The sequence below is a fragment of the Kryptolebias marmoratus genome, linkage group LG20 (genome assembly GCF_001649575.2).
Source record: "Kryptolebias marmoratus isolate JLee-2015 linkage group LG20, ASM164957v2, whole genome shotgun sequence".
Classification (NCBI taxonomy): domain Eukaryota; kingdom Metazoa; phylum Chordata; class Actinopteri; order Cyprinodontiformes; family Rivulidae; genus Kryptolebias; species Kryptolebias marmoratus.
In genome coordinates, this window is record NC_051449.1 from 19,379,475 (window position 1) to 19,395,025 (window position 15,551).

At 39.9% G+C, this 15,551-nt stretch overlaps 1 protein-coding gene across 2 annotated transcripts; it reads right to left on the bottom strand.

The window, feature by feature from the left end:
• Positions 1 to 307: 307 nt before the first annotated feature.
• LOC108238324 (transferrin receptor protein 1-like) lies at positions 308 to 14,276 on the bottom strand. Of its 2 annotated transcripts, none has more exons than XM_017420327.3 (18): positions 14,136 to 14,276; positions 9,524 to 9,573; positions 8,700 to 8,937; positions 8,249 to 8,432; positions 7,935 to 8,160; positions 7,727 to 7,849; positions 7,486 to 7,581; positions 6,512 to 6,651; positions 6,270 to 6,421; positions 6,063 to 6,182; positions 5,830 to 5,915; positions 5,630 to 5,693; positions 4,206 to 4,273; positions 4,046 to 4,107; positions 3,814 to 3,907; positions 3,459 to 3,680; positions 3,086 to 3,244; positions 308 to 2,517 (listed from the first exon to the last, which is right to left on the bottom strand). In XM_017420327.3, the coding sequence occupies exons 2-18, from the start codon at positions 9,554 to 9,556 to the stop codon at positions 2,275 to 2,277; spliced, it is 2,310 nt and encodes a 769-aa protein (XP_017275816.1). In that variant the 5' UTR covers positions 9,557 to 9,573; positions 14,136 to 14,276; the 3' UTR covers positions 308 to 2,274. The 2 variants fall into 2 exon arrangements, with proteins under 2 accessions (XP_017275816.1, XP_037838013.1); XM_037982085.1 differs by lacking the exon at positions 14,136 to 14,276 and adding an exon at positions 12,907 to 12,928.
• Positions 14,277 to 15,551: the final 1,275 nt, after the last annotated feature.

The window sequence follows — 15,551 nt, forward strand, 5'->3', positions numbered from 1 at the left end:
TTATTACTGTGTCCTGATATTAAAACCCAGACATGGAAAACTGAAAAAAGTTGGCCTTTTTCCGTTTTGTTTGTTTACCACTAAGGTAAAGATCCAACATATTCAGAGGATTTTTTTTAATTAGATATAATTAAATTTTCTTATTGACAAGTAAACTAAAAGGTCTTTGAAATCTTTTTCTGTATTTGTAGTTTTTCCTTTTACATGATCCTTTTTTACTGTCATGGAACAAACAAATCAGCCCGTGCAGTAATAAAGCAAATACATACAGAATACACAACTTGAAAGAAAATGATTACACCAAGACTTAAGATGTAACTTTTATTCTGACAAAAAGGTCAAATGAATCCAATAAAACAGCGAAACAGGGGGAAAAAAAACATATTTGCACAATTTTAAACATTCTTTGTCAAGCAAATTAACTTTTACTTTCATTTTTGCATCAATTTTATTGCTTAAACTTTGACAATTTAAGTTGCCAGGTGGTTTAAGAAAAATTACATCCTTTTTTTTTTAATACAGACTGAAAATGTGAATTCACACATATTAAGTTCAAATACACTAATTAATTTCATTTCTTTATAATCTTATCTGAAGGCGTTGTAACAGAACTTTACAACAGTAACTTTAGATTTTATCGACAACAGGAAAAAACAAAACAAAAAAAACTAAACCCCAACCTAAAAAAAACAAGTCAAATTTTTACCTTCCCAATCCTCTTTAAGTGTCATACACAGAATCTCAGTTTTAAAACAATCGCCAAACAAAAAGGCACAAAGAATTCTGAAGAATCAGCAACTTTTGAAAAAGAAGCAGAATGCCAAAATCAGAAATAAAGAAAACTACAATAAACCAGAGAGGGGATGGTTTATGGAAATACTGGACCACACAGTTGTAACCACAGTGGTCCCAATCTGTACTGTTCTTCAAGCGAAACCGCCTCCCTGATCAGTTTCAGACACGTTCAAGACAGAAATCAGTCATACGAGAGCTTGATTAACAGAACGCAGAAGATGTAGGATTGCATGTTTGATGCACAGCTATGAATTGTATGTACACGTTATGGGAAACACTGTTCCCGATAAGAAAAAATGAAATAAAATCATCCACCCCTACAGTGAAATATGGAGGGCACTGCCTCCGATACGGACACACACTGGTAGGCAAAAACTACCTTCTTTTTGTTCCGCATTATGGAAAACACTGCTTCCGATAATGCTGTCAGAATGAGAAGTGTACACGTGTCCGAGGGCCTGTGGGGCCATGGATGTTTGAGCCGTGTGCTCAGAGACCACCTTGAAGACCACCCCGGAGTAAACTCATCTGAACGGGAGCTGTGACCGGGTCGCAGAGTGTTCGGCGCAGGCCGTCAGTCGACATGTACGCTTCTTCAAGCAGATGCTGCTTTTGTCATTTCGACAGTATAACTGTCATAATTATGGAAGGCACTGCTCCCGATAATTATATAATGTAAAAAAAAAAGGCAATTAAAAAACTATTTATAGTGAACCCTGCCACTGATAAATTAATAACAATAAATAAACATATGGTTTTTGTTTCAGTGCCATGCGTTTAAGACCCTTGCTTTTTAGAAGGCTGAAACAAATTAGCTCTAATAATACCTCGAGGTTGATGGTTCGGATTTGTTCTTGCATATAAACAGGACGTTTCTTAAAAGTCTGACGTTGCATGTGTGGTTCAAATCTACGTTTGAACTCAATGCACCACAACAGCCTCAGCACTGTGAAGTATTTGGCCAAATTCAGCACCTTATGAACTTTATAAGATATGCCCCACCCCCAAAAAAATGAAATTAAAAAAATCCAGCACTGCAAGTAATTATAGGTAACAACCTAAACCAGCTCAGATTTGATCATTTTTAGCAGCAGTGAAGACACCGGACGTTGTGTTTAGTAATCATGGTAAATGAACCAATAGCTTGCCCTTTTTGTGTTTTGTTTATCTGAGCTGGAAAGACACAGCCTTTACTGGAAAGAACATTTTAAAACAGGTTCATTTAAAAAGCGCAACACTAATTTAAGTAGCACTGTCGCATCACATGGGCATTGAAAAGGTAGTTAGTGATAGCACCAAAATATTCAAGGTTGTTCCAATCAAGTGCCTCATGTTCTAAGTTTTTGTTCCTTTGGCAAGATCTTAAAATCTTAGTCCTGAGAGATGCAGAATGTCTGTGAAAATTACTGAACGTAGCTCTGGGATATTGGTATTAATTTGGAGAAACTGTGTTCGGGGGGGGGGGGGGGAGTGGCCTGTTTAGATTTCATTATCCAAAGCCCAAATGTCCCCTGCTAGTGAGTTGGCACAGCCCTGGATGGTCCACGTCATCAGGGCAAACTGGTTGCGGAACAGGTTGCTGTCGGCGTCAGAGTTGTCGGTCTTGAAGGCGTCGAGGTGGCTGACGAGAGCTTTGAGGGTGTGGGAGCCTGAGCCCAGCAGGATGTGGCGGAAAGGGGTCTCTCTGGGAGAAATGTAGGGAGACAGGAAGTTCCTCTCCACCTGGAGAACACGGGAGAGAAACTTAGATTTACCTACCTGTGAGCACTCCAACTGTAAAATGATCCAACCTGTTGTAAAAGCCCCCAGAATCGACACCAGTGCAACACCTCCAAGATCTGAACTTTTTGGTCATTAAGACCATCATGTCTGACCCAAACTTATCGAATGGAGAACACCATCCCAACAGTGAAGCATGACGGTGGCAGCATCATGCCATAGGGATGTTTCTCCATGGGGATGACTCGTTTTTATGGAAATTTTAAACTATGGTAAAAAAACAATATTTTCACATTTTTTGCACTGCAGTTTGTACTCTTTTGTTTTTTTGTTTTTTTTACTCATTTTGCCAGCACGGGTTCCAGATTATTCTGGATTACTTTGTTTAGATTTAATACTTAAAATCAAAATAAAATTATGAATACTTCTACCACCCATTGTACGTAATACCTAAAAATCACGCAGATATGTTCATATTAGATGAGAGAAAACAATCAAATCTCCAGTTTAGTAAAAAAGATGATTATCACAGAATCCTCTTGATACTGATTTGATTCTCCGGGACCTTTACCGTCATGATGCGGTCGTTGATGGTGCGACACATCTCGATGTCATCCAGGTTGCTGTTCTCGATGTCCCTTGCCAGGTTGCTGGAGGCACGGCTGTAGGAACCAGAGGCGCGGATCAGCCACTGTACTGTCAGGGCCTTGGGAAACAGCTTGGGCTGCATCTGGAAAAGCAAAACATGGATACCACAGGAGTACGTCATTTTTCCAAAAGTAAAAATAAAACTGAACTGAAACTCCATCTTTTGGGCACAATGCTAAGTTAGATGAATGACAGCCTTTAGATAAAACTAGTGCAAAAATAAATAAAATGACTAAAACAAACAGTAATCTTTGATTTAAGATAAAAACTATTTAACTTGAAAGCTCGTGACTCACCCTCTGAACCTGCTTCGCTTTTAGGTTTATCTTCACCACATTAGAGCGGATGATCTCGTTGTACTTCATCAGGTCCATCTGCAGCAGGTGATCGTGAACCAGCCTCAGCGCTATCTGACCTGCAAACTGGCCTGCTGCTACAGCCAGCTGAGAAATCTGGCCAGATGTGGCGGCGTTCAGTTTCTCCTGGGTGTCCAGCATTGTGCCAAAGTACTGGTAGTCCTGAGAGGGAAACACGGGAAAGATGCATTATTTAAAGAAGCACCATGACACACACGGACTAATTGTACAAAGCGGTCATCAGTGGTAATAAATGGTAAATAAAAAGTACATTTGCAGTGAAAGAAAGCCTTACTTTATTGCCAGACGTGAATCTGAATGACATTGAGGGAATGCCAGAAAAGGCCAGGAAAGGATATGCAGCATTATCCATCTTCATTGTCTCCAGACTTCAAGGAAAAAAGAAAAGGGGGGGAAACAAAATAGGACATAAGCAAAATGCTAAAAGTGTAAAAGAAGCCTGAACATTTAAATGTTTTAAATTGAAAAACTTGGGATTCAGTTTGATAGATAATTTGTAAACTTACATATTTGTCTCCCAGCCACTTCTCGCAAATTGTTTAGCGAGAGAATTGCCATTGTTTTTCACCTACAAACAAACAAAATATTACACACGTCTGACATTAATATCATTATGTTTAAAAGCTGACTGAACAGAAAATAAAAACTGCACTGCGGAAGATTTACCTCATTGAGAGCGTTTTTAATCAGGGTGTGCAACAAAGGACTGCCGGCAACTTTAAATCCATTCCGACCTAAAAACAAAAAGATCACATTCATTTCTCTGTAAAATGACACATTGTGTATTTAACAGTGCTAAACGCTGGGCCCTAAAAGGTCTTCAGCGAAGGCGTTGACTTGAACCAATTATTATAATACAGGACTTTTTGTTCTAATATATAAGAGGTTATACAAAAACATGTTATGGGTTTCTGTTACAGTTCGGTACATAGCAGTAGTTTTTTATAGAAAACAAAAAGAACCAAATCTGAAACTTTTGTCTGCAGACTGTGGGCAGAACTTCTTCTAACTGGAGTATTTAGACCATTACAAGACATGAACAAGTAAAGCCAGAAAGAAGGTTTGATCAGCCAATCAGGTTTGGAGATGTAGTCAATGAGTGTTTCTGTTTTGGACTTTCCTCCCGTAAGTTATGGTATTTTCGAAGGCCTGCACACTGATTTACATAGAAGGCATGGCTCATACAATCTGCTGCCTTTATATAAAGTTTATATAAAGGACATTTCCACTATGCAACCCTGAATTTATGGTGATTTCAGCCTTGTTGTGTCTCTATTACAGTTTAAGCTACATGGAAAATTAGGCAAATTAGGTCATTGATCTGTGTTGCTTCTATATTTATGGGCGCTGCCATGTTGTGTTTTTGGAACCATAGTCTGTGCACGAGCAATGCGGGCTTTGACTCCCACTTAGCCCCGTGCTCATGTTTATTTTGTACCTTTCTTTAAAACATGAAATAAGTAATAATAGCTCAACTAATTATGAAAATAAACATTTAAACATGCAGTAACGAGGCAAGAACTACACGGATCAACAAGAGTCAACACCTGAAAAACATTATCTGAGGTGTATTTTTATTTATTTTTAATGAGCACAAAGTCATTTTGTGACTACTTTATTTACATGAAGTAGGTAGACCTTCAAACTTGTGCTAGAAGCAACCTATAGGAACGCTGGTCCCCTTCTGGTCCTTTTAGATGTCCAGATTTTATTAACGATTGATGAGCTCCACACAGCAATAACAGCCTTGGTTCTTTTATCTGCACATTTCTAATGTACCAATCAAATGTTTACTGAAAGTTTCAGGTCATTTCAAAAGTACTAACTCCATACCAGGGCTGTTTTCTGGGGTAAACTTCTACCTTGGTAATCTGTTTTGGCTCAGGTTCCTACAGTGGAAACTAGCCCAGTAAACTACTCTGGATTATAAAAAAAACGAGTTCCTGCAGTGAAATCATACATTAATATTGTTGCAGAATAATCAGCAGTGGCCTTTTCAAGATAACACATTTCTCTACCAAAACTTAACTCATTTATAACTTTTTTTGAATACAAAGTGACAGAATGTTCATAATCATAATATTAAGTACCTGTTACGATGCCATCCAGGTTAATGTAAGTAAAGGCTTTCATGCTGAGGGAAGACAAATATCCCTGCAAATCAAAAGTTAAAAACAATACAAGTGAGTGTGCAAATATCATTTACCATCATTTTTGTTGCTTGGAACAAAAAAAAAAATTAACTTGTAAAACTCTTATTTAAAAAAAAAAAAAAGTCTTGCATTCTCACCTCCAGCCACTCGGTGGCACCAACACTTCCATATTCTCCAGCACTCCAGCTGGCAAACACAATGCTCCTCCTTGGTTTGAATCCATCTGTTGAGGTGGTTAACAGGTGTTTATTTGATCAGGAAAAAAACAACGATTTGTGCACCTTTTTCTATCTTCATACATAACATTCAGAGGGTACGGTCTTCAGTTATAGATACATGAGATGGACAGCATGATTTCAGTCCCGCTCACCATTCTTCACCATGTCTGAGATGGAGCGTGCCAGCTCAACGAGGACGCTGGTGCCAACAGTTGAAGCAGCAAAGCCCGGACCCCACGAGTCCCTCTGGGCACCAAGAACCACATATCGGTCTGAACACAGAGAGAGGACGTTAGCGTTCACACTGTCCTCAACACGCTCTGACTCATCTCCCTTATTAATATAACATTTCATCTTACCTGCATCCACAAAACCTTTGATGACCCCGAACACATTAATGATCTTCTTCTCAGTAGGAACATTGTTGACCTCCACAGTGATTGTATCGTTCTCGTGTCCCAGTTTGTTGTAACTTCCCCATTCTTCAGGTGGATTCTCACCTCCGAGCTGCCTGTGGGATGCAGACCGACACCGTTAGAGCCGAACAACTGAGTTTGTGACAAATATTTGAGGGTCAAATAGACGTTGATATCAGCCGTACCTCAGAATTCTGGTTGCCATGGCTTGTGTGATGGTCTGAGCCAGGATTTGTGGCAGGCCTGAAGACTCCACAGGAGGAAACTGGGTGTGGTTGAAGGAAGGAAAGCCTGGGGTGTAGGGATCCCCTGAGCCCAAATGGACCTGTGGGACAACAACAAGGGAGACGGCAAAACCTACTATTACACCAGGCTGCACTAGAATGGATTTTTAGGATGATGTAAGCAAACTAAGAAGAAGATTAAATTTTTTTTTTTGGGGGGGGGTACCATGTATCCATCTATATTTATTGTGGACAAGTTTCTAAAGTCAAGAATTTCTAAATAAATCGTTTAAACTCAAAATTTAGTTTGTAAACTCAGCAGACCATTAGAAGTTCGCCTAGAGTCCAGAAGAGGGCGCTTTAATATTAGCTTGAATACTGCATGGCCTGCTGGCTAATAGTGTTATAGGATTTTTGTTGCCACACCAAAACATAATTTTCAAAACTGCAACCACTGTTTGGATCCATTATTTAGATTTTCATTCAACCTGCTATTTCTAAATTATTTGGAGTAGCAGAATTAAAAAATTTATGTAATCAACAAATAAGTGGTATAAGGTAGATAATGTTCCGCTGTCCGTAAGTGATTATAATACAACTTTTCAAGTTGTCTATTAATAGACAACCACGTTAACTTCTTGTTTAAAGGGAAAATTATGAAAGATTTCCCCCTTTTCTATGCTTTTATGCAATCCTCAAAACTGAGAAGTGGAAGGTGTTTCGCTTTTTGATTTGCTAGTAATGCTTCCTTAAAACTCAGCATTAACGTGACTAATGCAATAATATAAAAAGTTCAAATGTTAAAGGAATGTCATGAGTTGTTCAACTGGGGAATCCAAATTGATCATTATTCAAACTTAGAAATCAGCCCTAATTTTAATCTTCAGTGCACTAAATCGTTTCACTAAGGATCAGTTTAAACTTGCTTCACTCACATGTCCATACAGATCAGTTTGATCTCCAAAAGAGTAATCCGTGGGGTCTGGGTAAATCAACACAGCAGAGGCGTTCATTTTGGCAGCATTGGCCACCTGGGAACATAACATGGGAAAAAATTAAATACAATAAACATTACAAATATATATATTTTTCTAAAAACAAAAATAATCAGGGTTGAAGACTTTTAGAGTAATTTTAAGGGAAAAAGCTCCAGTTTGTGTTTCTAAAGCCACCCACCTTCTCAGCTGGGCTGATCTTTCCGGCTCTGACCAGCATGACTCTGCCGTTCATGTTAACGCTCTTGTCCCGCAGCAACCTAAAGTCACCCTCCTGCCCGTAAGAGGCATACAGCGCTGCACCCTGGACACAGAACAACAACTTGGTTCGTTGCAGGCTTTATTCCAGTTCACTCGCTTTTCTCTCAGTCATTGAACTTGTTACTAACCGTCAGCGATCCAGTCTTGCTGTAGGACAGGAACCCCTTTGGACGCTCCTCTGGCCCATTCTTGTAAACTATCTTGTTAAATCCAGAAACTGGGGGGTCCTGAACCTTAATGAAGTGCTCGTCAGTCCAGATTTTCATGCCAAACTCCTTAAACTTCTGAAACACTTTGTCCCCCAGCATTTCATCTTCAGCACTACCGGCCCGGTGGCTGACTTTAGAAAACTCTCTGCAACAGAACACGAAGAAAAGTCAGTTTTACACCTGCAGAGCAAATACTGAGAGCTTTAAAGGAAGCAGGAGAGCTTTCGAATCACCTGAAGGCACCATCTAATTTAGGGGCTGTTAGTTTCTGAGCGAGGAGCTTTTTGACGTCATCCCAGTCCATCAGAGGAGCAGCACCGGTCTCACGGCCAACAGCTTCTTCAAAGGGGCGAACAGAGGGCGCGCAGACAGGAGCCACGTCTCTTTTCCGATGGGCCACGTAGCCAATCAAATACCCTGAAAGGATCATTGGATTCAGTTTAGGAGAAGCCACAATATGAACACATATCACCATGAAAGAGGCTCAACAACAGGTGCAAGTTAATCGCAGCAAAAGTCAGTCAGTATCTGGAGATGTGACACAAATCGCCCAAGACAGTTTTAAATGTTTTGCAGCATTCAGGATGTGAGCCTTACATCTCATGTTGTTAATAGCTGCTTTTATTTAGCGCCATGTGGCAGCCCTTAGAAGAGCATCTGGATGATTTGACGCCTTTCTCTTACCAATGATGAAGACGAGGAGAGCAGTGGCTGCCATGAAGCAGAGGTTCTTCGGGGTGCGCTTAAACCTTTGAACGATGTGGGGTCTGCCGTTGGAGGTGTGGTTGAGGTGGTCTCCCGTCCCATTTTCCCTGACCTCCTCGTCCATGTCCGAGGACAGCTTCATCTCCACCTGGCTGTTGTCTCCTTCCATGTTTTGGGTCAAATTGAATCGGGTGTAGGAGTGAGGCTCCCCGTTAAACTGTTCAAGACAACAACAATAACAAGAGGTCAGAACGCATGTCTTCCGCTGAACACGATTTAAGAACCTGAATCCTGTGTTGGCCCTTGCATCTACTGCAGGAAGGAAACAGACTACAGTCAGGTATGCCAATTCAAAATCACTAAGCTTTTTATCTGGTGCAGGACTTAAGTTTCATTGCTTATGGAAACACCCTAACCTTTTCCCTTGACAGTTCCAAGAAGCTCCAGGGAACTTCCATAATCAGTTCCCAACCCCCCCCTCTTGTAAATGTCGTTCTTGCCCCTTTAACCTTTGACCTCTCCTGTCCTAAAGCTGTGGTCTCTTCATACACTACAAACACAACAGTTAATATGGTCTTGTCTGGGTTCAGAGCTGACCTCTAAAATGAGGACGTATTAAATCATTGAACTTTATGGGTCATTTTTATTCTATACGGGTTCATTTGGTTTATTTTCCAAGAAGAAAATAAATGATAAATTAGGTTTCTAACATAGTCTTCTCAGAGGTGGCAACGATTTCATCCTATTAAAAGGGAGAGCAAGCTTTGGTGGATTTAGGCTGTAACATTAGTTGTAGTACTTACAATTTTGGAGATTGTTGACCTTGCTTGGTCCATGGCTTCTTCTTAGGACTCTTCAAAAAAAGGAAAAAGAAAATAAAGCAAAAATCATACAGTCTTTTGACTATAGACCTTAAAAAGCCACAAGCTAATATATAACCATGAAGCTTTATATTCTTAAGAGGCAAAAAAAAACTGCAGGTGGAGTATTAATTAGATTTTCCGTGTTCTTTCCAGTGTGTAACATGTTCCCGTTGGAGTGTGGGAGTATCTAAAGAAACACGCCCCACCTCTTGCCAAAACATCCACTTGGCTTCCTGTGCAGCCAGCATCCCGTGCCCTGCACAGGTGAGCAGACTCCATGCGCCGATGTGAACTCCGTCACCAGCATTGGATAGGAACGGACTTGCTTCCCACAAAGCCTCAGTGCTAAAAGGCAGGCCAAACCAAGCAAGGTCTCAGCTGCACAAGCGAACAAGGGTGGAAATTCAAGTCCTCTTTAGGTTTTCTTTAATACTGTGATCCACAGCAAATGCAGTGAGAGCCCAGTGTGTGATCGTCCACAGGGGGAGGTCTGCTCAGCGCGCGTTAGCAGCGAACATTCAGCACAATGACTACTCTAGATGTCATGAGTTTTGCACAACTCCTAAACATACCGTCTACCTCCCCCAAGAACTGAAATGATGCTACATTATAGAATTTCTGACTAAGCAAATTTTCGTTATTTGCCAGCATTCAGCCTTTTCGTGGCCTTCAGCTGCTGCTTTTCACTGCTGGCTGAGGACTGCAGGGATCAAGAAGTCAAAACAGGACTGGCTTATCAAATTTAAAACGTCCTTTTGTTTTGAGAGCTTTCACACGTGCAACCGAGTGAAGGACGGAGTTCCTGCGAAAACGGGCTGCTGCAACAAAGATGCCAAAATTCCTAGCTCACTGCGGTGAAGAACCTCAGAATATTACCCAACATTTTGTGTTTCTACACACAGTTGTTAGTGTTCAGTGAAGGTTTTCAAAGGGGATGTTAAAAACACTAAAATTGCAGCATGCGTTTTCCTCCAAGTGTCATTTTTCACATCTTCCAGCATAAAGTGATTCAAAAACTAGCTGTTTAAGTCTCAGTTATGTAGTTTGTTTTTCATAGAAATCATGAGAGGAACAGTTTTTCCTAAAATAGCACAAATTGCTTAACATAGTCCGATGTCAGCAGACAAGATGATGTGACTGCTGCCAGTCATGGCCTCCTTAATCATGACTGACCCTGAGAAAAGAACAAAAATACTTCCTCATTTTATCAAATATATTAGTTAGCAATAACCCTAGTGGGTGACAGTGTTTAACCCTCTCTGTACACATGGACTAGATGTCCAAGGGACAAGCCTTATAGCCACAACAACTGAACTTTGAATTGAACAAACAGTTGAAAGTACCGCTTTGTTGCCAGGAACTTCAGTAAACCTCCATAGTTTAATTTGGCTCACCGTATTATATATAGTATATGTGTAGATGTGCATTGCTATATATTATAGGTGCATAGTGTTCTTTTTCATCTCAACCTTTCCTATATTGAGCTGCAGTAATGTGCAAATTTCCCCATTGTGGGATCAATAAAGTTCATCTAATCTTAAGTCATTAACTCAATATTAAACTATAAAAAAAAGGAATAAACCAAACAAAAACATGCCGGTGTGAGCATATTGAGCCAATATGAAACTTGAGAGATGCCCAAACAGCCATGGTATGAGGAGGGCTCGCTCTAAACGAACAAACATTTAAGATGGCCGACCTGTCCGCACAAAGGCTTTGCCTTAAAAAAAACTCCAAAAACAAGATGTATATAAAAGATTGAACATAGTCCAATCAAATCAAAAGAGGATGCAGCCGTGCTCTGGAAACACTTTGGTTATTTTAGGCACGGTCAAGCACAGCTAAGTTTAGAACATGAGGTGGTGGAGGACGACCTGGACTTCCATGACCTGCAGAGGGACCGGGGGAGACAATACTGCAAAGCTGTTCTGTTCTTGTCCAAAGGACCACAAGTGGAACAAACGAGAAGCCCTAGAGGTTGCTTGTTTGTGGCCTTCCTTGTACACTTTGGGTAGGCCTTTAGAAACCGATAGCAAGCGAGGATTAGTTCCTGTGTAAAAACAACTGGCCTTTAAACAAGGGCAGAGCCATTTCTATAATCTTACATACCAAACGTACCAGACTTTAGCAGAACTAATTCTTTAATCAGATTAACAAGTTCTCTTTTAGATGTAGAAATCTATGGATTATATTTGAAATGCAATCCAAACAGAAAAATGCAAACGCTGGGAAAACATCCCAACTACACTGACTGCCGGTTCTTCGGACATAAGAGGCGCTGCCTTTACTTCACCTTTATCCAAGACTTTGTGGGACACGTGTGTGCAAGACTGATAGGGGGACACAAAGTCAGTCACGCCCTTGAAAGGGTGGACACGCCGCACTAAAGCGCTGAGCGACCAGCCGTTCTCACCCATTATCAAGCTTTTATTCCCCCTCTCAAAATACCGCAGGACGATTGTTAATTTAAAAAAAAAAAATCTTTGTTTTCGAAAAGACGTGCACAAGTTCGACTTCAAGGATGGCTCCAACATATTTGACCTCTGAAAGGTCAAATATGTTTAAAAATCAGACTCAACGGCAGCAAAAAAAAAAAATAAATAAATAAATTAAAACTGCTTTGAGAAAAACCCACCACTTGGCTGCACTTAGCAAATGCCCAAGCACTTTAAGAATAGTATTTAAGTTTAATAATACACTCTGCTGTTACTACAATAGGCCTAGTTGTCTGACATAACATATCGATGATGATCTCTGCAGTGTCTCGTAAAGTTAGGTGACAAGATTTCATCAAATAAACATTGCTTCACAATCAATTACTTAGTGACAAAACCTTTTTCCTCCCTTCTTATTTAGGGAAGAACTGCACCCAGGTGAATTCCCTTGAGTCACATACTCAAATGCTAAACACTCAGGTGAGTACCTCGTCTAACCAGGAGCAGAAACACTTATCGATGGTAATGACGCTGATGTTCAGCGTGTTGAAGAGAAAACACAACCATATACAGAAACTTAATGACAGCTGCAGAGCAACAAAGCGATCTCCAACAAATCAATAAGTTTCCTGTAAGATTAGAAGGTCATCTTCCTCCTTGAAACAAAGCAAGCAGGACAGAAACACCCAGAATAGACCCCCCTTCTGGTGCTCTGAGCTGCATTTAAAAAAAAAAAATAGATGAAGCCTGTACAGTGTTATTCATACACAAATATACTAAGACAGACCAATTTAAAAATGACTAAATGTATTTAACGTTGACATTAATCTTAGTAACCTTGACAGAAGTTTTAAAAGAGGAAACTAAATATATTTCAACAAATCTCACAGATGTCTTGCGGCACAGCTTTTGCAACAGTCGAGGCGCTCTGTCTTTGTTGGGCTGGAGATAAAAAGGTAAAGTGAGACAGAAACCGATGACGAAGAAACCCAAAGGGACATGAGTGTGCAAGTGTGTGTGTGTGTGTGTGTGTGTGTGTGCGCGCGCGGAGGGGGTACTATAGGAGGAGCATGAAAAGAGGGGATGAAAGATGTCAGAGGTGAGTAGGACTCATTGTGCGGTGGTGGATCATGTGAGAGTCACACTGGGGAAAAGCTTAAACTCTGGGAAAGGCGCAGAAATGGTACAAGGAGGCAGGCAAATTCTGCTCCTTAGGCCTGCAAATGTACGCAAAAAACAGCAATAAGTTATTAATTAAAAATAAAAAAATAAAAATCAGCAACAGCTGCAGACGTTCTCGTCTGCCTTGTCAGACAGAAATGATGATTTTGTATCAGCTTTATGCATTTTAATCTTGTTAACAAATAAATGCCGACCACGTCCAGATGGAAACACTGGAGATATCACTTTAACAACCAAATTACAACCAAAAAAAGTTTGATTTTCATGTGGAAGTGTAAACATAAAAATTATCAATATGGCCAAGTTCACCTTGACAGTCAAAACTTAGAGCCTTGGTAACAACTATTTTATTACCCTGATTTGTCATCGTGAGCAAATTTAGAGAATATCTCTTAAGTAACTCGCAGCATCAGATCAATGTTAGTTAAATTAAACATCTGGAAGTTTTGGTTCCAGCTGTGGATATTGTGGTTAAGATATATTTTGCCTGCCAGTGGAGGCACTGACTGGGGTTACCTCTGCGTGTGAGAGAAACAGGGTGAGTTTTCCACCTGAGCAGATCAATAATTTCATAATATCAGTGAGCAGGATCTGTTGAACGTGACTGCAGGCGCCCCTCGTTATGGCGTCCTTGCTGCATTGGCAATGAGACACTGCACGGCTCACATATCAATGAAGAAACGTGTTTTACAGCGGAAGTGACAGGTGGAGCAGGGGTCACCTGCTTTTTCTCTGCTAAGCAACCAAGTTAGCGTGACTTAACCGAGTTTACACAAAACTTGAACGTTACTTTAAAAATCTCTACTATACAAATGTGCTTAGCAGAATTTAACGCCACACTCCAGTGAAGAAACACGAGTTTTGTTGTTGTCTTTCCACGCGCGACTTCAGCACAACACCTCAGGTTAGCTAAATGCTACAACATAAATGCTCACCTTCGCTTTTCTTATTCGGCCCGAATAGTTTTTAACAAGGCGGCCCCTGTTTGGAGAATCTTCTGTTAGTTCCCCGCAGTCACACCAGCCTACCCGGTGCCCTTGAACAGACCACGCTGCTTCCAGTTTTATTTAACGGATTGGACGAGTTGAGCCTACGTCAGCACGTCTTATCGCGAGATCTTCATGGTAGACTCTCACGAGATTTCCATATTTGTGCTACCACTGGTTCACTAAACATGTGCTCTTTCGCACAGTAGCTATAAATCGGTGTTTTCACAGCACATGAAACTAAAACTATTCAACTTGTAGGTCATTCCAGAGTCGAAGAGATCATGTGAAATTTGGAGAATTAAAAACTAAAGACTTGTGCGTACAGAGACAAAAAAGAAAAGTAAAGGTCACCTTATGATGAAGTCTTTTTTTTTAGTTCTTAGTATTTGTCTCCTAAAATACCTATTACAAACGTTAAAATTTTTGTACAAAGCATTCTAAGACATTAATTTGATAAAACTACCAGAAATCTCAAATTTGTTTATAATGTGCAATTAAAGCAATTACTAAAATGCTATGGATTAAGCGTAATAAAAAAATCTTAAGACAACACCAAATCATTCAAGTAAGAAAGTCTTTTAAACTAATAAACTAGACTTAAAAAGAAAACAATATTGTCTCGTATATCTATTTTCTATACCCACTCTGTCATGTTCATGGTCACATGGACAGCATAAATTATATATATACTTCTCAAATAACATCCAAATACTTTTTTTACACCCTATAAACAAGCACACCAAAATATAAAGTAGCTACATAAAAAACACAAACCTTATTTAAGAAATTAAAAATAGCTATTTGATAATTGACTGAGTGTCAATAATTTCTGCGTCATTGAAAATACAACAATAATAGAAGCCTTTTTTATTCATAATTAGTATTTTTACTGACTTTAAATGCTAGCTTGCTGTCAATACTGATTTCAACTGCAGGCAAACCTGAAATTAAGAGCTTTCAGAGTGATTTGTTTTTACAGTGTGGTATGATCCTTTTCATTAAAGCTTTATAAATTCTTTTTATCCCTTTTTTTGCCTACAAAAGAAAAAAACAACCAAACAACATTGTGCTGCTGGGCCGTTACCTTGAACGATCCCCTGTGGGTCACAGACAGATTGGCGTCTTCCACTGACTGTGACTGCCCACCTTGAACTAAGCAAACATAATACCCTCTGCCAGGGCCTTTACCTCTTTAAGGCCCACAGTCTGGAAAACAGATCTTTTTCTCTTTCTGCAGCTGTGAAAATGTCAGCTATGGTTAAGGAAAAAAAGTGCAGGTGGTGTAATTTCAACTGTGTACTTACTCACAAAGAAAAAAACCAGATTAATGTGACTGGAAGCCTTGCTGCTGGTTTTTGACAC

Coding starts and splice junctions, on each gene's coding strand:
- LOC108238324 (XM_017420327.3), bottom strand. CDS start 9,556: ATGGACCAAGCAAGGTCAACAATCTCCAAAATT. Junction 8,938..9,523: donor GGTCAACAATCTCCAAAATT/GTAAGTACTACA, acceptor TGTCTTGAACAG/TTTAACGGGGAGCCTCACTC. Junction 7,850..7,934: donor GCAAGACTGGATCGCTGACG/GTTAGTAACAAG, acceptor TTCTGTGTCCAG/GGTGCAGCGCTGTATGCCTC.